This window comes from Wyeomyia smithii, chromosome 2, assembly GCF_029784165.1.
Source record: "Wyeomyia smithii strain HCP4-BCI-WySm-NY-G18 chromosome 2, ASM2978416v1, whole genome shotgun sequence".
NCBI lineage: Eukaryota > Metazoa > Arthropoda > Insecta > Diptera > Culicidae > Wyeomyia > Wyeomyia smithii.
Window position 1 is genome coordinate 20,803,893 of NC_073695.1, and position 23,795 is coordinate 20,827,687.

General features: G+C 37.6%; 1 protein-coding gene across 1 annotated transcript in view; it reads right to left on the reverse strand.

Annotated features, from left to right (window-relative positions):
• Window positions 1-23,795, reverse strand: part of LOC129719511 (uncharacterized) — a 150,924-nt gene continuing 127,129 nt past the window's right edge. Inside the window, exons 7-9 of the mRNA XM_055670906.1 lie at window positions 3,719-3,849; window positions 1,950-2,130; window positions 1-1,890 (exon numbers count right to left, since the gene is read on the reverse strand). Of these exons, the coding sequence (XP_055526881.1) occupies window positions 1,808-1,890; window positions 1,950-2,130; window positions 3,719-3,849 (395 nt within the window). The 3' untranslated portion in view covers window positions 1-1,807. The remainder of the gene's footprint in view (window positions 1,891-1,949; window positions 2,131-3,718; window positions 3,850-23,795) is intronic.

Consider the following 23,795-nt stretch of genomic DNA (forward strand, 5'->3'; position numbering starts at 1 on the left):
TTTCTTTTTATCAACATTAATAAACATTTATTTCGTTTCTATTTCCATGTTCCATGTCTGCTACCAATAAGTTTACCGTTGGCTGAGTTCGCCACAGAGTAGTGCGTTCTATTCTTGCCAAATACATACATACTGTCGTGTTCCGGTTTTCCACTAGTTTGTCTCTAATACCATTATCAATTTTCTTCTTCTTTTTTTTTTTTTTTTGCTGGGTATGGGACAACCTATGTCTGGTTTGCGTCTATTGCGTTTAAATTGAGTACAAGAATTTTAATGAGATGAATTTCACTATTTGCTATTCCTGTCACTACTTTAGCGAGTAGCCATTGTTTTTGAAACCCATCGATTAACGGTGTGCAGTGCGTTCTAAGTGGATGTATGTGTGGGTGTGTGCGTGTGAGTGTGTTTGTCTCTGTGATCTGTAACTAAAATCGCAGACCTCTGTTAAAGTAGTAGTGTGGTGTGGTTTCGAAGCTGATGACATTCAGAACCTGTCTGATTTGGTCGAAAATGTGCTGCAAGTTGACCAGTGTGTTTTTTGTTTGTTTCTTCCCTACATTTATTATTACTGTTGTTATTTTCCATCTATTTGCCCTAGTTAAGTCTCATCATATTTATTTGTAAGCATAGTAAATAGAATTTTACTATTCAAAAAGTAAATTCTACATTCTATAATTTTTCTTGAACTGCGCTAGTCGCATTTACATACAGCTTTGTTGGTTTATGCGTGAGATTTTTTTTCTTACTCAGTCAACCCGTTGAATGGCATCATGTTGCGAAATCTTAAAGGTACGGTTGAGTATTTCAACCCTGCCTCTGCTTTCACGACATGTACCTTCATTTAAAAATCTTTTCTACACGATTAATCAATGTCGGAACAATGTTTGAAACTTTTACAATACTATAATCAACAGGAAAATCCAAAAAACTACACTACGCACGAGTTAGTTTTCATTTTTTTTTCTCGTAGTGGCCTAAAGATTTGTAGGGTTGGAAATTTAGCTAAGTTATAGTTTCAGTGCATATTACCATCATCTCGATTCGCTTACATTTGAACAACAATTGGAATTCATGTTATTGGTATTTATTTTCTTGCTAAAACTTTAATGATTAGATTGAAGAACAGCACCGAATTAATTGAGTGGTTTTTGCATCCGTTTTTATTCGTTTAATATTAATTTGCGTTTAGTCTAAATTTGGATCGTCTCGCATTGATTTGTTTAATATTTTTGTTTGCTTTGTAACTCTCTTCCCTTAGCTTCCATTAAAAGTTAGTTTTTGGTTTCGAAGGGAAAATCTTACAATCAATAAATAGCGTTTCCCCCGGGAAAACGAATAAATAGTAGACAAGGTCAAAACAAAAGGCTAACCTTAGACGGCGTTAGCTTCAATGTACAAGGCAATAAATATATTGGGTGGCGTACGACTATTTGTGTTTAGCTTCCATAAATAGAGGGACTCTATTCGTTAAATATAAATAGTTTCACTTCAATCAGATCGAATTTTTACAAATCATTTTCTATGGTTAAAAATTGTGGATGAAATATTTTTACAACGATAAGCTCTTACACTGATCATCTAACCCTAAATACATATATATCTTACTGTGTTTGTGTTAAATAGACATTGAAAGATCCTACTTTTTACATCTTTGAAACAACATCAACTGTCAAGTTTTTTTTTGGTATTAGTTTCTCGTGCGATAACGAAAACTACTTGTCTGTGTGCTACAACAGTGCCTGGGTGGTATGCGTATTAATCTAAGCCAAAATGAGCCAAACCAAGGGGTCAAATTCGACTAAATTTCCTAACTTTGGCTGCTTAGTTCCGATTCGTTACGGTTTCGGTTTGGCAACCGAGTGGGCGAGAATGGCGGGTGCTGCGAGACTTCTATCTGAAAATCAACAATTATTTAGAGAGCTTGAACTGGATCTAATCGTTGGACTTACCGAAGGTGCACACCCCGTTGTACTGTACGTCGATGTAGAACCCAGTGTTGCACGAGTCCTTCAGCATATGACACCACGAGTGGTATGTGTGATTGTTGGTTCCGCACAGTTTTACGTGTGGCTGCATGTGCTGATTTCGGTGATGGTTTCCTCCGTGGCTACCGAGCTGTCGAGCGCGTCCCTGATGGAGCGGGAGAGAAGAAGCAAAAAAAAAAAAACATTTGAAATGCAAACAAAATGTCAAACACTAAAACTCAACCTGGACACCATAAATTGAGCTAATCGGCTGATGGGAAGTGATAACTCATACTGAACGTTCGACTTAATATTGGGCGTCGGAACGATGTTCGGGAGCGGTTTTTTGTCATGAGAATTGCCCACAGGGATGCGGATTAATTTGCATAAATTTAGCGAAAATTTGTAGCAGTTTGATTGGATGTATATTTTTTGCTGTTGTTGTTAGAAGACGACATAATACAAACCAGTTTAATTGAAAGAAGATAGACGGTGGAAGTCAGGATTAGAAATCGTATGATAGAATGGGGCAGTTTTGAAGCTTGCAGACAATATGCGTGATTTTTTCGGAGAAGGATGGGTCTTGCGGAGAATGACTAACATACAATTCAAGTCATATACGTAACTACAATAAAATATCGAAATACTTGAAATATTCATTGAAATTCCAATTCCATAGAGTGTCAAAAATTTCACGGGCGTTAAAGATGGCAAAGATGTCAGAGATGTCAAAGATGTCAAAGATGTCAAAGATGTCAAAGATGTCAAAGATGTCAAAGATGTCAAAGATGTCAAAGTTGTCAAAGATGTCAAAGATGTCAAAGATGTCAAAAAAAAAACCAAAAAAGGCCTAAAATTTCAGAAATGTTAAAAATGTCGATAAAAGGCCAAAATGGCCTAAAATTACAAAAATGTCAAAAATGACAAACATGTCAAAACTGTCGAAAATGTCAAAAATGTCTAAAATGTCAAAAATGTCAAAAATGTCAAAAATGTCAAAAATGTTCAAAAATGTCAAAAATGTCAAAAATGTCAAAAATGTTAAAAATTTCGAAAATGTCGAAAATGTCAAAAATGTTAAATATGTCAAAAATGTCAAAAATGTCAAAAATGTCAAAAATGTCAAAAATGTCATAAATGTCAAAAATGTCAAAAATGTCAAAAATGTCAAAAATGTCCAGAATGTCAAAAATGTCAAAAATGTCTAAATGTCAAAAATTTCAAAAATGTCAAAAATTGTCAAAAATGTCAAAAATTGTCAAAAATGTCAAAGATATCAAAAATGTCAAAAATGTCAAAAATGTCAAAAATGTTAAAAATGTTAAAAATGACAAAAATGTCAAATATGTCAAATATGTCAAAAATGACAAAAATGTCGAAAATGTCAAAAATGTCAAAAATGTCAAAAATGTTAAAAATGACAAAAATGTCAAATATGTCAAAAATGTCTAAAATTTAAAAAATTAAAAAAATGTTAAAAATATCAAAAATGTCAACAATGTTAAGAATGTCAAAAATGACGAAAATGTCGAAAAAGTCAAAAATATCGAAAATATAAGAAATACCAACAGAAATGTTGAAATTGTTTTTTATTCAACTTGTGCTGTATTTCCTTTATATGTTGAAAAATAATAAAGCAATTTTATTCTACAATTTTTCAAATGATTCAAAATAAGACATAAATCTTATACTTTAGCTTATGACAAAAATGTTTCATGGTTGTGATCAGAATTGATCAGATTGGGCTAGCTTACCTGATGCGGTTGTTGCCTCTTCAATCGGGGGCACTTGTAGCTACAGCTGACGCAGCGTGGTTTATGGGTCTTCAGATCAGTCAGACAGTGCTGCCGGTCCTTACACTTAATGGTTTCACAGGTGGCGGTTTCTGAAACGAAAGGGAAAGCACTCTGCTCAGAAGTGGTTATACAAAGGGCAAAGGAAAACCATACTTTTATCATTGGTTGTTTCTGAGGCAGTAGAAATTATATTTTTTTTACATTAAAATTTTCTACTAGTTTATTTAAGGAAAGTTTTTGGATAACCTTCGAAACACGATGAAAGTTTAGATCCCGTGGTTAGGAGTGCAAATTTAATTTCGACTAACTGCAACTATAAAACCATGAAGCCAAAACCGACAGCAATAAACAGGTTTTAAAGTTTATGGCGTGTATCCAGAAGGGAAAAAAATCCAGTCCAGACGATGTTAATTTTATTGGTCCATTAGAACGTTCCTGGCTTATTTGGGCGAATTAAATATTTTATGACAATTTGATCGTACTTTTTATACCCTTAGGTAGGCGTTATTGGCGTATGGTTTTTGCCGATTTATTGTTTTTAAATTAACTTTAATTTTTTCCATCCATTTCCAGGGGAAGGAATCAGGGAACTTGGAGCACAGCGATTAGAAGCGCATGTTCTGATCGAACCGGAGATGGAATTGAATCCAGAGGTTTGACTAGAAAGGTGTGTTTCGATTATAACTCAGGATTAGAGTAAATCGATTAAAAGAAGCTTCAAGATTATTACTCACCATGTCTTGAGAAAAGAAAAAAAAAACATTCAAATCGTTTCTAACAGTGTTGTTATAGTTTACATTTATTTCTTAAATTCACAGCTTTCGGTCCCAAATTCGAAGTGCAAATCAGTCGGATTTCGATTTGTTTCCCTCGACTACCTTTAATATCCCAAACCAATTAATACACGGATTGATGCATACCTGTTGTTCTCCACGGCTTAGCATAAATCTTCCGAGAAATATTGCCGTTCACGAGCAATCATCAAACCGCGGTTTTTACCCTTTTTTTTGCAAAACCAATATAAAAATGAAAAAAACTATGTCCACGGTCCGACAATCCATCACTCGGGTTCGGGGGTAGTAATTTTTTTTGGCGCACATAATTATCATATATTCATAATTCACCGCCTGAAAGAGCTTCGCAACAATGTAAAGCATCATCACTCGGCAGCTGGCCAACTCCGGCATCATCGAACCGAGAGTTTCTGGAAGGTGTTTAAAATTAGCTATAAATAAGACATATTCGACCTTCTGATGGTGATCATTTGTGGATCGTTTTGAGCTACTTAAAATGTTATTGATGTAATATTTCACGGGTAATCAGAGAAGTTAAAATATAATATTTGTGATCCAACCATCGTTCATTACTCCTTGAACGTTCGTTTGCAATTTTGTGTTAAGAAAGCGATTACAAGTAATTACACAAATTCCGTTCAACTTCAATCGTAATAATAGCACACTATAGACGTTACTGACCACGAACTTAAGCGAATATCACTGATTACTGCAGCCAAGGGCAAAACTGATCGTGGTTACAGCAATTTAATTTTATCTGACTGTTCTTTGCTACCTGATACGGATTTTATCGTGAGAGTTCGTATGCGAAGTATCTTACTAGGGATCTATTATTTTGCTGTAAAATTAACAGTGATAGTGGCACTAAGATAAATACACTTCTGAGTGGTATTATTGAACTGTAAGGTAAGTATTAACTTTGCTAATAACTATACAGAGTCCAATCAAAGCAATTGCTTCACTCAAAGGTAGAAAGTGGTTATTTTGTCCCGTCTTGTGAGAAAATTTTTTTTCTTCTTGGTAATTATCCATGACAGTGTTCTTCGCCATTATATCAAGTTATGGTATAATTGCGTGATAATTGCTAACTTTAAACCATGTTCAAATACATCTTTTGCTAATAGTCTACGATCGGCTGTCATTTAGAGGTCAATTCGAGATGCCCAGACGATCATAAATGTGAAGAATTTTGTATGAGAGATCGTTATCTTGCCAGACAACCGGGTGCAGCGATCGCTACCGAAGGATGTTTAATTTTGACTGGTTTTTGCTGCTAATCTCGCGTTCACTCATAAACTGCCTTGCTTAATAATTTGTGAACGAAAGATTCAATAGCGGTTGCAAACACACAGGGGTGCATTCGGGCGAAAGCGAATGTATTACAGAGCCCGTTCGATTTTGGAACGTTTCGTTTTTGGCATGGTTCAATTTTGGTACTGTTCAAACTTGGCACATGTGCCAAAAATGAACGGTTTTTTTAGTCATATTTTTTAGTTTTCTCTATTTTCCTTAAACCAATTCAAGCTCAATAACCGCCAAGGAAAAGGTATTACGGTCCCTAGTGTTCTGGATACATGGCCGGGACATGTTCCGGTAATATAATGGCCATGACCAAAACAATGATTACCATGCCTACCATATGTATCATGCCTCTAATTACTTTGGTGGTCATATTAAGTATCTAGGTAGCCATTGGCCACTCGCGGACCTATTCCGGTTGTGTTCTAGATACTTCCGGATTATTGTACCAAAACCCACCAAGCGACACCTATAATGACTTGGAATCCAAAAACTAGTCCATTGATGGTCATCCATAGAGTCTAAGTCACTATAGCATACAAAAAAGTAAAAAACTGCTGAAAAAGCCGTTCGTTTTTGGTAACATGAAAAAATTTGAAGTGTTGCCAAAATCGAACAGGGCCTGTGCCAATAATGCTTGTCAATAAGATGATCACTGGAAAAAAGAATTTAGAAAAAAATAGCAAGTAAAATAAATTTAAAAAAAAGATTGGATCTTTTACGTGAAAACTTTTGTTAAGTATCAAGGACGTAATGCAATTTTTCTCTTTGAAGTAATGTTCAGAGCATTCTTTCAAAATAGTAATATTTATATAAATACATGTTGTGCCGTTTTGGCAGTACAACGTCACTGAAAAGGACATTATTTACACGAATGGTATGCCAACAAAAAAGCGGTGATTGTAGGATGAGATCAAGAGTGCCATGATGATTGTTAGGTAAAAATTTCATGTGACAATTTCGCTCATTGTCAAAAGTTACTCTCTATTACGCAAAATTTCTTCGAAAGCTATTTTGTTTCATTTTATATAACATTTGCTTCTTTGCTATCGTTGCGATAGGAAACATTCGAATATACCTTATCTCCGTTATATTTTGCTTGCTCGAACAAACAATACGTACAGACGGTACGCGTCGCTTGTGTTTTTCGGTATAGTGCTGAGTAGACATTAGATGTCCAGCAGCCGGAGCGAATCTCTGCGCCACCGGGCGTTGGTTACCCCTTTCGGCACAGAAGACTTTGTGCATTGTGTTCCGATGGTACGCGTTGTACTTGTGTTTTCGGTACAGGCACTGTGACAACAAAAGCCGTCCAGTGTCCGGGCGCCGGCTATTCCCAAGCGGTGTAGTGACTGGGGAGACATTGTGTGCTGACGGTACGCATGTAGTTTGTACTTTTAGTACCAGTGTACTGCCGGTAACCGCAAGTCAGTCCCATCTGTAAAAATGTTAAAACGAGAAAACAGCTTCGGAAGATATTTTATTCACGCTCAGTCATCACTTATTTAAGATGAACTATTTTGACAATATTCATGCTAAAATATAGTTTGCATACTAGCCCGCACTAATTACGTTGTAAAAACCATTGATATAATTGATTTTATGATAAAAATCTTGAGTGTGACTGACTTGCCGTTACATTCTGCACCGAAAAGAAAAGTAACCGCAAGTCAGTCACATTGCCATATTGAAACTATAGTGCGTGTTGACCTGTTGTTATTCGTTGCCGTGGAAAACTGTCAATCCTTCGCTGTTAGGAAGTGTATGTCCATGAGAACCTTTTAAAAAATGTCGACGTTGGAAAATCTCATGATGTACGGAACCGATGAAACTCGGACTCGGATAAAGAAACTGAGGCCGGGACTGCAGCTGGTTCATCCGACAACAAATGTCAAGATGATCCAAATCCATTTGAGGTTCGAGCATCACCTCTGGAGATTTCTTGGAACAATACCCTGGATTCTGATGGAAGTTTTTTCGATACTCAAGATTTTGCGGATAGATCCACGAAGAAGCAAACCAAGAAAAAAATTGACTTGAATTCGTATCAGCAGAAAATTGCTTCACATAAATTCATAACCAATTCAAACTAATAAATATTCCCAATAATCGATAATTATTACTAGATAACTTATTTTCATCTAAACGGTCGTATCGAACTCTTTTTTACTCCCCATTCATTTTACTGTTGTATTATGCATGTTTTTTTTTGTAAATCGGGACTGACTTTCGGTTATTTATCTTTTGGGACTGACTTGCGGTTACTTTGCCTAATGTGACAACTCGACTTGGTATTGATTTCCAGTTTTGTTGAACAAACCACTATTTTTTATCGGTACATCTAAAAATATACTCAAAGCTAGGCCAAAATACGATGCTAACTCAAAATTGACAAAATTACAGATGGGACTGACTTGCGGTTACCGGCAGTGTAGTACTGTATAAACCGTTCAGTTGCCGAAAAAAAATCCCGCACTGCCTACCGCTGGTTAGTCCCTAGTGCTAGTTCAGCTTAAGGAGACTGATTGCGATAAACTCAACTATCAGTCAGAAAACCGCGTAAGGGCAATGGGGAAGAGATTGAAATCTCCCCAGTCTGTTTCCCTGTATCTTTCCCTGTACCACCCCTTTTACCTAGCTCCGTACCAAGGATACCGGAAGTACGGGTAAAAGCTCGAAAGGTCCCTACGTAGTTTTCTTCTGACCCAAAAATAAGCAATTGAATATTGTTTAAATTGGCAAAGACCTGGCCAAACTGTTTTCGACCGTAACCGAGATTACGAAGGTGAGGCCGAACAAACTGCGAGTTGTCGTGAGTAGCTTGAAGCAAGTAAACGCAATTGCTAGCTACGAACTCTTCACGAAAGAGTATCGCGTGTACATCCTTGCCAAGGATGTAAAAATCGACGGTGTGCTTACAGCGGGGAATCTCACTGTCGGAGACATTTTGCCTTATGGGGTGAACTGTTTCAAGAACCCCATGATGCAAACTGTAAAGATACTGGATTGCACTGGAAGCAACTGCATTCAGTATCCATAGAAGAGGGGAAGAAGAAATTCCTCCCTTCGGATTTCTTCCGGGTAACATTCGCCGGATCCGTATTGCCAAAACTATCAATTGATTTCTGAGATTGTTTGACCACAATTTGACCACAACAGATATTAGGGGATACATTAATACTGTACCGACTTGATACTATTTTAATTTGTGAAATTTGATATTTGGCTTTATAACAAAATGGCATCGGGAAAACACGGAAAATTTCTGATTTCTCAAAAATTCAAAATAACGCCATTGTACAGTGTTTCATTTTGCTGATTTCGTGCTCTGAATTATATAGCGTCCTCAAATTTGATTTTAGTGATATACTTTATTTGGAAAAGTTTGTATGTATGTTGTTACGGTTTTTTCCAGAATGGACGATTTAGTGATAAATTCACCTAGAAGTGATATGAAAAAAATATTTTTTCAGAACAGTGGGATAGACACTTTTTGTCTTCGAAAAAGTTGTAGTAAATATATTTGCTAGCATCTTCGTCGAAGGTGTCGAAATTCTATCTCTTATATTAAAAAAGATTTGAAAAGTATTAAAGATATTTTCAAATCATAATCTTGTACAAAATTATAAGTCAAATAGAAAAACATATTTTTGTTGAACATTTGATCTTTGAAAATTCTTTTACCTGCCATTCCGCAAGATCTGAAACAAATTTTGATCGAACCTATTTCAAAAGATCACAAATCTATCATAGTTTTTTGGACAGTAGGGGACATTCCAAAATTCTCCGTTGTTCCGGATTTATCGAGGGAAACCGTGGGCTTAGTACCCTTCCAGAGACACAGACTAGATTAAAATCGGTAGCGAAACCTTGCTTGCTACATATCAAACTTTAGGTTTTTGCAAAAAAAAAAAACACTATTGGCGATCGGAATTTGGCTACTTGGGCGTGTTTTGGCCACTCTAGCTTGCGACATACCAAAGAACTCGGACAGTAACGGCCATTAGTCATCCAAGTGACCAAATACCGATCGTAAATAGTGTTGTTCGAGTTTATTCTTTGGTGACTTCTTCACTGTCTAGTTCAAATTGAGTAAGAAGAGTTTTGGCATCTTCTGTTAATTCTTTAGAGTTTAATTTTGGCCAGCCTCCATTACCATTGGATCCGAAGAAACTGTGTTAGTTTTATTTCTCCCGCGACTTAACTGAGAAAATGTTTCAAAATCATCAACAGTTTATATGTATTTCCATTGCAATAGCCGCTCATGAGAATTCTAGAAGCTTTATAAGGAAATTTGAAACAACCAATGAAGAAGACAACAAAGTTGACATTTTAGGTGACGTCATGTGTAAAAATGTCCCATGATTTCCTACATTTTTATGACCACAAACAAAATTGTGCAGTTTTCATGGAGTTATATTTCTGCTGAAGATTGTAAAACGCTAGATTAAGAAATAACAAAGTTAATTGAAAAGGTACGAATTTTCATTCAAAAAAAAATTTCATTGAAACAATCGAAAAGACTCTATTAGACAAATGATTTTATATTCTTTCGAAAGTAGAATAGACGTACTTTCATAATATTAAGTAGTTATCTGCGTATTTTGCGTACGAGTAATTTAAAGTTAAACTGACCCTTGAAAAACCGTTACTGGTCGAATAACTTTTTTATTTTGAACTACAGCTAGATCAAATGTTTAGTAAAAATATGTTTTTATATTTGGCCAATAATTTTGTGGGAGACATAAAACATGTAGAAAATACAGGAAAAAAGTTATATTGAAAATTATGGTTTGAGTGAACTTTTTTTTTTTTTTTATTCTCGCTTATTTTCCGTCGGTCTGGTTCCGCCACTGTTGTGGCCAATCACCGACGCCCAGGGAGGCAACTCCACACCCAGGACCCTAACTCACGACCCGTTTATTAACGGACCGGCGCCAACGGCTTTACTTCCTCATGCGATGGAAGGCGTGATCCCAGAGATTTTTCGCCTCAGAAAATCTCCCGGTGTCGGCTAGGATCGAATCTAGACCAGTTGGGTTGGTTGTGAGTGGATCACGCCACCTCAAAAAACTCGAAAAAATTTGTTTTGGGTCGAAATTCATCAAAAAACCATACACAGAAGCCAAGGCAGAAGAAAAAGTAAATATTTGTTGCAATGTGTTATCGACAGTGGTCCTCACTGTCACTGAACTAACTAATGAGAAGTTGGATCTTAACACATAAACATGAGTAGCAAACTATTAATACATGATTTAAGGAAAATCATTGAAATTTGCAAGACTTTTGTGAATATTGAAAATGTCAGTAGAAATTTAATTTGCTCCAAACTTGCTGGCAGTTTGGAATGCGATTATAAGCTTTATTTGATGAAATATTAAAAGAAGTTTAATCCTCCCAAGCCTAATTTCAATCCAAAACCCAACCCTATTCCTGGTTTTAATCCCAATCCCAATCCTCATCTCAATTCCAATCAAAATATTTACACCAATCACAATTCCAATCTCAAACCCAATCTAAATGCCATTCGTAATCTTAAACTTAAACTTGATCTCAATCCCAATCACAATTTCTATCCCAAACTAAATTTCATCCCCAAAACCCAATCTAAATTCCAATCCCACTAATCCCAATCCCAATCCCTCAAATTCCAATCCCAATCCCCCAAATTCCAATCCCAATCCCACTCCCAATCCCAATCCCAATCGCAATCGCCATCCCAATCCCACTCCCAATCCCAATCCCAATCCAAATCCCAATCCTGATCCAAATCCCAATTTCAATCCTAATCCCAATCCCAATCCCAATCCCAATCCCAATCCAATCCAATCCCAATCCCAATCCCAATCCCAATCCCAATCCCAATCCCAATCACAATCCCAATCCTAATCCCAATCACAATCCCCATTCCAGTCACAGGCACAATTCTATTCCTAATCCCAATCCTAATCACGATTTCAATTCCAATTACAATTTTGATCCCAAACCCAATACCAATCCCAATCCTAGCCCCAATTCTAATTCCAATCTCAATTTCAAACCCAGGTTTTTTTCGAGAAGAAGAAACTTTTCAACACTGCTTCTAAGCGAAACTCGAAAATTCCATTTTCATTTTCACCCTAAAAATCAACTACCATTGTTTTACTGTCTATTTCTGTTTTCTGATGTGTACTTTCGATCAGCAATTAGTTTCACTGCAGCCGATGATGTGTATAAGTCGGATGAGAAGAAAATTATTACTGACTTATATATCGAAAGACACAATTATGGGTCTCTTTTCTGCATTCAACACTGTAAATCGCAAAATTTACAATTATCTCAATTGTTTGAATTGGGTTACATCTGAGTTGAAAAAGATTATAAAATAATTGTGGACCGTGACGTTTTCGATATCGAAAATTTTTGTTGAAGTTCTTAGAAATTTGAAAACGTCGAGCACCGGTTGTCTCAAAGGGAACTGTTTTTTGAAACATTCGAATTCGAAAATCCCCGTTTAGGACTTAAAAATGTTCGAGCTGAGGCCAATGAAAGAAATGTAAAAAAAATGACCTTCACATTTCGTTTAGCGGGTGGGTTTAACGCTTCATCTTCTCGAAAAAAGTCCTCATGCAACATTTCAGGTCAATTGGATTTCGGAATTCCATTTATTTCTTGCTTTACTATCGATTAAAAATACAAAAAAGTATGTTTTATTCAAAAAAGTCAAGAAAAACTATGAGGTCGAAATGACGCAAATAATCTCATATCAGTCCCACCAAATGTTTTTGCTGTGTATGGCCATATTTTTTTCTCAATCCATATAACAAATATTTGGTGTGGTTCGTCAAGCTTTTCACTGTTAAAAAATAATTCAGATAATTAATGAGGCAAGGTTGTTTCAAGTAAATTTTACAAGCAAATCAATTTTAGATTGACACTGAAACTGCAACTATTTCTGAAAGGTTTCTTGGTTTCGCAATCCGAAGCAATGCAATGCAATGCTTCTTTCTGTAAGTTGTTCCTGTGGCTGATTCGCTCACTTTAAATGATTATTCAAGTTGAAATTGTCAGAACTCAGAAAAATCGTTTTTAGTTGCTTAGCTAAAAACCTAAATTAATCCACCTAGCGGTCAGACCCAGCCTTTCTCATTCAAACTTATATCAAATTGTTATGAAGTTTGTTATTTGTAAGCTTGAGAGATGACTCGTTCGTATGACACTATTTATGTTCAAATAAGTCGTGTAATCTTTGAGATAATGGAATTTCGTTGTTTTATTAACAATTTAATACATAATGGTTGCTTAGTTCGATTATAATCAAATGAAATGGGAACGTATAGGGCAGCCAAACTTTGAAACCACGTGTTCAATCATAATTCATCAGTTAACCCTTAACTAGCCCGTTCATCTGATAACACTATTGATCAAATCGGTTGTGTACTTTCTGAGATAATGAAGTTTCGTGATTTTCACAATTCGGTACATTACAGACGAAGTTACAGTTCGATTACAGTAAAATCCTATAGGGTGTTATGAGTCAGCTAGACTTTTCATTTGACACTAATTTCGTGAAAATCGGTTCAGCCATCTCTGAGAAAAGTGAGTGAGTTTCTGTTTCTTTTCATAGCTAAATATCACATTTTTAAACATAACAGGCAAAGTGATAGTCCGATTGCATAAAATCAATAGGGTCTTATGGGGTAACTAGACCTTTCATATAACACTGATTTTGTGGCCCGTTCATTTGATACCAATTTTATTGAAATCGGTTGTGTGGTTTCTGAGATATTGATGTTTCGTGATTTTTACATTTCTAAACATAACCCCTAAAATAAAAATCCAATTACAATGAAATTTGATAGGGTCTTATGGGGCAACTAGAACTTTCATTTGCATATAGTTTCATTAAAATCGGTCCAGCCATCTCTGGGAAAGTGAGTGAAAATAAAAATCTGCACATACACACACACACACACACACACACACACACACATACATACATACAGAAAATGCTCAGCTCGTCGAACTGAGTCGAGTGATATATGCCATTCGGCCCTCTGGAGCACTTTCATATCTTCGGTTTTGCATGTGATTGCTATACCTTTCTAGGAGAAAGGCAAAAAGTTTAAAAAATTAATAATTAGGAGTAAAATATTCGTGCTGAAGAAATAGCGAAATAAAAGAAATGACTTTGAATTTCGTACACTTCAATCACGAGCAATACCGGGAACGTACGAATAGCACAATACCAAATTTAAATTTTGTTGAGGCCATATGTTTTGATCAAAGCAGTTACAGTTTTAAATATTCTTTGAATTTCGTTTCTTTTCATAACTTTTGAACCTAATATCAAATTGTTATAAAATTTCTTACTTGTGAGTTTGAGAGACAACCCGTTCAAATGACACTAAAAGCAAAGCCTTGGTGCTACATTCCGTATCGGAACTCGACCTTCTGTTCTACTATACACAGACTTCGCAGCCGACTGTGAGTGTACAGGACAATTGCGGGGCTAGCGCTACGATCCTACTGACACTAACAGTCTCTCCCGAGCCGGGACTCGAACATACGACGACTGGCTTGTTAGGCCAGCATCGTACCTCGAGACCAGCTGGGAGATTATCAAATGACACTAGATATGTTCAAATAAGTCGTGTGATCTTTGAGATAATAGACTTTCGTTGTTTTTATAATTTAATACATAACGGTTGGAATAAAAATACGATTATAGTCAAATAAAATGTGTCCCTATAGAAAAGCCAAACTTTTCATTTGACACTAAGATTGTTAAATTTAGTCCAGCCATTTTTGGGAAAACGAGTGAATTTGAAAAGTCACCGGAACATGTTTCTTTTCACAATTTTTGAACCACGTGTTTAATCACTACAGAATTCATCAATTAACCTTTAACTAGCCCGTTCATTTGATACCAATATTGTTCAAAACGGTTGTGTCCTTTCTGAGATAATGAAGTTTCGTGATTTTCATATTTTGATACATTACAAACAAAGTAACAGACCGATTACATTGAAATTCAATAGGGTGTTATGAGGCAGCTAGACCTTTCATTTGACACTAATTTCGTGGAAATCGGTTCAGCCATCTCTGAGAAAAGTGAGTGAGTTTAAGTAGTCTTCGGAATATGTTCATTTTCAAAGCTGGATTTCACATTTTTAAACATAACAGGCAAAGTAATAGTCCGATTGCAAAAAAAAAAAAAATCAATAGGGTCTCATGGGGTAATTAGACCTTCCAAGTGACACTGATTTTGTGGAAATCGGTTCAGCCATCTCTGAGAAACATGAGCGAGATTAAACACTCTCCAGAACACGTTTCTTTAAATAACTTCTGAACCACACGTTCCATCTTCATGAAACTCAAAAGTTAAGGGTTTTTTAAGTAGCTCGTTTATTTAAAACCAATTTTGTTAAAATCGGTTGAGTAGTTTCTGAGATAATGATGTTTCGTGATATTCACATTTTTAAACATAACCTACAAACTAAAAATCCGATCGCAATGAAATTCAATAGGGTCTTATGGAGCAACTAGACCTCTCATTTGCAATTAATTTCATGAAGATCGGTCTAGCCATCTCTGAGAAAATCGAGTGAGATTGGGAGAGCGTTACACACACACCCATACACACACATACGCACACACACACACACACACACACATACAGAAAATGCTCAGCTCGTCAAACTCAGTCGATTGATATACGAGATTCGACCCTTTGGAGCACTTTTATACCTTTGGTTTTTCCAGTGATTGCTATACCTTTCTAGGAGAAAGGCAAAAAAAAGCTTGTATCTTTTTTCACCGCCGTCGTCTTCCTCCTAGTCACTACTGTAATAAAATTGGAAATTTCCCTTTCTCAATACCCTTCCTTTTCCAATCTGCTAAATGCACGGGGTAATACGGAATAATTTAATTAAGCGCGTATCGCGAAATACTGAAGACGTAAGGAAGAAATTTGTGCAGCTGCGTATCCAAGAGTTAAGGTTAAGGTTTTGCTACTATAAACGAAATCCTACTGTTTATGTCATGCGAAGATCAACAATTTGAGTGTTGTTCTTGAACTGACCATTGACTGAACTTTGTATCGGTTTATTCAAACGTTGCGTTGCACGGTAAACGATATCGTTATTGCTAGCAGGAAAACACTTCATCTTTCAAATTGTCCTCTTCAATATTGTTTTTCCGACAGCATATATGCTCAATTTGGCAACAAACAAGCTCAGTGACAGCGAGATTGCCGTCAAAAGGCAAATAATATGTTATTTTTCAGCATTAATTTGCATACAAGTTACAAACGTTATAACTTGCATACAAATTTTCATGAAAGATGTTCCTATTATTTTCTCGGAGTTTTTTATTTTTGTTCTCCCCTTGACTAACTTTGATGATTTTCGAAATGAAAACTATCCAAATTTGTATCGGCCCAAGTAGAATGTGAAAAATTAAAAATGCGAAAACGGTAACTGTTTCTTGCACTTTGTTTGTTGTTTATTATTTTCAAGTGGCACTGAATTAATGACAACGTAACTAGGTATTCAGATTCCAACATATATATTTATTAGATCGCCTATCTACGCCCGGGAAAAGGTTGAAGATAAAAATATTTGAATTTTTCCAATTTTTCTAAAACAATCCAAAGTACCCTGCATCCGCCTCTGCTCATGCAACCGACAAATAGCGAACGGTTTGGCAGTGGTAGGGCTTTTGTTTTCGGTTAGTCAAATCAGCATGAACCTTGCAGGAAACTTAATAACTTGCCAGTAAGTGGCATTTAACTGACTTCCAGTTTGCAACGAAGTCGATCACCATAAATCAATCATTGCAAAAATGCTTAGCGTATGCAGCTGGTGATGGCAACATCTTTAGCACTACGCCTGCGATAAACCAAAAACCTCAAAGACCATCAATCTAAGTTACGGAGTTGCCAATCCAAAACTATAACTACCCTGACGAGGCGAACAATTATTGTCTTTTTTTGGGAGACTTTAAAATGATTCCAACAACGGAAACCAATGTCTGGCTGGGTGGACATTGTAATCTACGCCAAAAAGTCACCGTTGAGAAGAATATGATATATACGCTGCAAAGTATCCGTTCGGTCGCCTCGAAAGTGAGCACAGACTGGTCGTGTGAAAAGCAAAGAACGCAACCTTCCGACACCAGAGAGCCTCCGCCATCGTCCGTCTAAGTCGTCTTCCCATTCTGTCGGGGTCCCGGAGGAATCGAATCAAGCATGTTATGTAAAAGTAATTATCACTGTTTGTCTTGCCCATGGGTGCACTCTTCTCCATTCACACACTGATGAAGAGCGTGTGATTTGACAGCTAACGCCTTGGTTCCGGCGGTTTGCCGAAGGCTGGTGGTGGAGGCTGGGAGTAGCAAAGAAACGGGGGGAATGTGTCAACTGCATAATAAAATAACGAATTGCATCGACAACGTGCATTGACACATGCCAGCCGGGCGGTCGGTTGGCGGGTGGAGGCACCAGGCCAGCCTCGGGTGGCTGATGGGTTGTGGCGAGCTAAAACGGTTCTGCGGGGTTATATATTTATCGAACGGATGATGAGATATGACGCGCTGTCCGCAGCGAATTTCCTCCGAGTGGCTGACAACACTGGTTGACGGGTGTTCGGTTGGATTAGCGCGGATGGATTAGTAAGTAAGTCGACTAGATAGACGTGCGATGCGACGTTTAACAGTGGAGGCTCTTTGAACAAATGTTGGATAAAATGTGTACTTTAAAATAGTTGCATATGAAATCATTAGATCAGATACGAATTGTGTATTAAAAAATACCTGGCAGAGCAGTGTTTAAAGTGCTTTTAGTAGTTCCAATCGCTTCCAATGGTCATGAAATTAAAAATCAATTTCTAAATATCTTAATGCTAAGTACATCGATTCTGTCCGGATTCCAGCCACTGTGCGCTTTAGTGGCGAGCAGACACTGGTGAGAATTAAAGATGCATGATTAGATCGAAAGTTGGCAGGTATAGCTGTTTTTTCGCAGTATTTTTTGCCTCTTCTTTTTTTCTCACCTATGGTATGTGTTAAAAAAAAAAACAAAATGTTGTCAACAGTGTCGAACACTGAACATGCCAACCCTAAAGTCCCATGTAATCCCACTCCGCATACTCTCCTGCAAGTCAATCCGCGGAAACATTCAGGAACGAACCTGGCCGGAAACTAACAATACCAACTTCCAATAAGCCTCTTGTTGTGTCGGTCACCGGTTCACTTTCCGATTTACGGAAAAGGTAGTTCAAACTGTCAAGGATAACTGGAAGATAAAAAAATGGTAGTTTCGAGTCAAGAAGTGCTGCACGTATATGCATAAACCATGTAACTTTGTCGTTGGGGTCCAGCCGGAAACATAAAAACGACACAAATCGCAAATCCCCGCTCTGGTACAGCGGAGATGAAATTAGCAATCGTCCGCAGTTTACACGGCCAAGACTGTGATGGAAAGGTTTTACTTTTATAAAAATGCCTGCTGTCTCTCTCTCGCTCTTCTTTCTTTCTACTTGCATTAGAGCTCTGAGTCCAAACTGTCCAAGTATCACGTTACTTTCCAACCGCAAAACTCTTCTGACGGTAAGAGAAAATAATTCCTAGCTAAAAAAGGGCAAAAAAATGTGACGTAGAGTAGGTATAGAGCAATCCATGTCATCGCCGGTGAAGTTTTTCTCCAGATTTACGATTTTCCTGTTCCTAGCCACCGCTGGCTGACGGGAAGCGCGATTATGCTCGTATGGTCATTCCACTCTCGATGTGGCGACGACGATCACGAGACAAAGCAACAGGCGTGTCCGGAGCAGCCGACGCCACTCGAGCCAGAGCCAGTCAGCCGGATTGCACCCACAGGGATGAGTGGCGGGGGGAAGGGGGCGAGGTCAGTAGGGGTACTTTAAAGCTCAAGTGGCCTGCTTCGAAGGTCGTTAAGGATAATGATGCCGATTCACTGTGCAGCTGGGAGTGAGTAGCTGCTTCCAAAAATGACACATGTTGCACAGCAAAAACACGGGGTGAAGTGATTTGCTGTTGACCTCGTGGTTCAAGTTGGTGCACAAATTTGCCTTGTGAAAATGCAAGTACGAACTATTTTCGCAACGCCTTTCTTATCCATCAGTTTAGATCAGATTGCATCTCAAATTGAGATGACGTGATAATAACGCTATTAATTAAGCGTATTGACAGTTTCTGCTAGGGTTTGCCAGCTAGTAGTAGCTTTCGTGTTAAGCAGTATTAATTATTCACTGTACGGTGATCGCGAGTGGGCACGTAGGCTTCTTTCTCGTCTTGGCTTGAAGCTGTGTGCCCTAGGCGACGGTTTTAATCACCGGCAAAGGTGTACGACTAGTGGTATCATCTGTACGGTGACCGGCACTGGAAATTATCAGTTTTCTTCGGTAATTAGCAACTTTGATTTGATTGATTTTGAAGAGTTCGTGTGGGTTCTGCTATGGGGCTTTTAAGTTCTCCAAGGTGGTCGTGTATTATACTGGTGGTATGAAATAAATTACTTGTGATTATTTAACACACAGGAAAATCGAGCGCAGATTCTGTATTTCGCGGTTGTTGTTTATTAGACACAGACTGCTCTGTGCTCATCCAACTGTTAGTCTACAGGACAATTTGTAGGCCAGCGCTGCGATCCTCGTTGAATCAGTTATGTACTTCGTAACCAACTGTAACGCAAGAAACATAATTGTCGTAAAACAAGGTTTTTTTTAGGACGTTTAGATGGAAATTAGAAAAAAAGGCGAAATTTTAAACTCGTAATTTTGCGAACGGAAGAAGCGGAAGACAGATGATTCAATGAGAACACTATCTGGAGCTGTCCTACAGATCAGGCTTGTTTTCGGTTGCTTGTGGACTGGTCTTTGACTGTTTGTGTTTTGTCAGTGCGTCCTCTAAAGACTACCCGAAAAGTGTTTCACGTCAGTCTTTATCAAGACTACCTAGTTTTGAATTTAACTTTTGTTTAGGACTTTTTTCGTATCACCTGAAATGACAGGGTGAAAAAAGAAACCGTGCATCACTACGAGGAGAAAGAGAAAGCATTCTCTCTCGGGCAATTCGAGTGTATGCAGCGAAAATATGTTTGATAATTTGCGTGAGCAATAAGCCGGTGAAATGGTAGTTATTGCTAAAAAGGAAAAAGTTCCGCCTATTGTGATAACTATTTTTTCTGAATTTCATATTTTCAAAACGGAACTTTCAACGTTTGTTTCTGACGTTAAAGTTACCTATCAAATTGACCACAGAGGCGAATGCCGCTTATTAGCCGAGTCAATGAAGGGTCGTAACCGTCTTGTTCAGTATTAAACTGACAAGATGTACAAATGTTCTCACGGTGCTTCCACAGACCGTTATTATAAAAAAAAATGCACCAAAGAATCTGAATACACCATTCGATTCGTCATGACGTCCAGAATCGCTGGTCAAAATTTCAAAATCATCGTACGTTACATTTTAGAGCAATGCCCTTTTGAAGGTCATAAAGTAAAAAAAGTGATATAAAAACGACGAAATACTTATTGTAAAGCACGTTTTTTAAACACCATTTTATGAAGCCCTCCCCAGCTGATCTCGAGGTACGATGCTGGTCTAACAAGCCAGTCGTCGTAGGTTCGAGTCTTGACTCGGGAGAGACCGTTAGTGTCAGTAGGATCGTAGCGCTAGCCCCGCAATTGTCCTGTACACTTAACAGTTGGCTGCGAAGTCTGTGTATAGTAAACAGAAGGTCAAGTTCCGAATCGGAATGTAGCACCAAGGCTTTGCTTTGGCTTTGCTTTGATGAAACAACTTCCAAAATAGTTTCTACACATTCCAAGGGTTATATTTCAAGACATTAACAATTGGTGAAAAGATTTATTTGAAAATCCCACAGTGCACAAAGGTCTAAACTCGAAAAATCGTGATTGTTCTAGATTTGACTGTGAAAAATGGATTTTATGTACTCAATGTCTTCAGCAAAACTGTTTCATAGAACAAGGCCTTACTTTTGGCGTTTTTAGTTTTTCGATCAATCCACCTAACAGTTAGATAAAAAAATATGTTTTCTAATTTTCAATATTCCAGATTGCTTCCTTCAGCAAAGTTGTGGAAAATTTTAAAAGAAAAACAATTGCTGAATACTGCGATGTCCTATCTGTACGTTGGACACGACAATATAGAGGTTTTTGTGGAACACCCCTTTTTAAAATCAGTTTTTGTCTATAATTTTGTCTGTTATGGTCAAAACCATGCAAAATGTTCTAAGATTTTATTCATCTTACTAAGATTCTCTCAAGACTTAAATAAAATTTATTGTTTTAACAATCATAGAAAAAGTTATAAGTATCATGATACTGTTGATGTCATTTCTGGAGGTGTGTAAGATGCGCCTTTGTATACACGATCGTCGTGAATTCGATGCGTATTGCCGTTAGCTGCGAGAGAATGAAAGGGATGATAAAATTTGCGCAGTGCGCAGCGCAAACAGTGCTCCCATATCTGCCACAGAATATGTTTGAACTCTAAATCGGGTTACTGTGTCTGATGGATTTAAAACAGTTTTGTTTAATAATATAGCAATATTAATACAGGTTTTTGTAATTCAATGAACATAAAAAATAACTGTTTGTTTGGAAGATTTGGACCACTGCGACCATTGTTTTGATCTTTTGTGGTAAACCTCTTCTTTAGTCTAGGTACTCGTGGCAGACATATCACTATTTATGGAAAAGATCCTTGTTGTCATGTCGCACCCTTTCTCCCAATTTGGCACTGAACTTCGTATGAATTGTATTTACTTATTAGGATTCGCAGACCAGACCTCGAGAGGCCCCAAAGTTCCCTTTCCAAAGGCTCTCATACTGAGCTGTATTAGTGCACTGTAGTGGTAGGGCATATGTTCTGCGGTTTCACATTCGAACCCGCACAGACGACAAATTTCGTCTGACCAATTCGACTGACCAATTTGAGTTAGGTGATGCTGAGCAGTGCTTTTGTATTGTCCGATGTTCGCAGGTTTTCAGTTCTGCTTTCAAAGCGCTTGATGGTACCCTACAGCACGGTTCTGGGCCAGTTAACTCGGTACATGACCTCTGTCTAGATAACGTATCGGCTTTTTCATTGCCTTCCACTCCGCAGTGACCGGGAACCCAGAGTAACCATACTTGGTTCCTTTCTACCAGTTGTTTCAGTGAAAGGATGCGCTTCCATACTAGCTTAGAGGCACATGTGAAGGTTTTTAGTGCGTTAAGTGCTGCTTGGCTGTCAGAAAAAACGCATATGTTAGTATGCCTGTATTTCCTAGCCAAACAGACTTGTCACATTCATGAGTTGCAAATATTTCGGCCTTAAACACTGTAGGCCCATTGGTAGCGAGATACTTATCCCTGGACCATTTATGCCTGCTTTGGTTTAATCATTATTTTTGAGCCATCTGTGTAAACGACGACAGAGCCTTCTCGGATATTCAGGTCATCTTGTTCTCAGACTTCCCGTTTGATCTATATATTAATAATTATTGGAAGGTATTTCGAAGTTTGCATTTGTATTCATCATGTCTTCGATACCTGGTTCCTGTTTGCTCAGCTGAAATTTTTTTGACGATTACCAGTTGGCCCTTTTGATCTCCACCAGGTACTTCTTTATGGTGCATTAGTTTCAACGCATTTTTTCCGCCTCTAGTTGTACTATCTGACGGAGTGGTAATGGATGCAAAATTGCATCTAAGGCTTTCGGCGGAGCACTATTCATTATTCCTGTAATTGCATTACAAATTAACCTTTGTAACTCACCAAGCTTATTCTGCGTTAACTGTTAATTTTCTTTTTTGGCCACTACACTAGCGAGGCATATGTTATCCATGATCTTAATATTGCCTGGTACAACCAATAAACACTAGCGAGGCATATGTTATCCATGGTCTTAATATTGCCTGGTACAACCAATAAATCATTCTTGGCCTTAGACCCTGTTTTCTGCCATTTAGAACTTCATACTCATGTCTGCCACCAGTTAACGTCAGCACGAACATAATTTTGTTATTTTCCAGTCGCACAGCGGCAATATGCAACACGCAACAGTTGCACTCTTGGTATCTGCTTCCATCCAAGCCACAACATGACACGATTTATATTGTTTTGTTTTTGAGAGCTTCATCGGTCTGGTTCCGCTGATTGCCAACACGACACGAGATTAATTTTCTGTGCATTCGTATTGTAAAACGGGGATAAACTAAAAGAACTTGCAAAAAAGGCAAAGCCTCTAGCAACATAGGCCTGAAATAAGCATCAAGAATAGAAAGTGAGTTCATGATTGAATAGAGGCTGCTTTTCCAAATGATTTACAAGTTTTTTTTTCACTGTTTTGTAATTGGAAAGATATGCCAATTACTATATCAACTGAGGGAAAACTTCACTAATCTGTTAAGGCTTTAGTGTTCAAGATCTGTTTAGTGAAGGTAATATTTCATGCATCCAAAACGACACATGGCAAGTTCTCAGTTGTAAAAGTGCTGTTAAATGTTGTAACTTGCCAAACTTATTCTGCGATAACCGTTCATTCGTTTTAGGCCACAAGACTAGCGAGGCATATGTTATTCTTAGTCTTCTTATTGCCTGGTATAACCAATAAATCATACTTGGCGTTAAACCCTATTTTCTGCCAATAGCTTTGCTACACGCCCAGAGGGCACTCGTAGCATTACCGATGACATATTCAATATGTGCATTCTGGCTGAGTTTCTGGTCTAAAACTACTCCAAGATGTATAGACTCAGTGAAAAACTACAGTATAGTTTTACCCAGTTTCATGCTCTTTAAGTTATACCTTATTTTCCGATTGAAGGGAATAATGGTTGTTATAAAAGGTTTAATGGTCAGCTTCTAATGTCTACCCCTCACAATAATCACAACATTATCGGCGAATCTGACCACTTCGAAACCTAGCTCAGT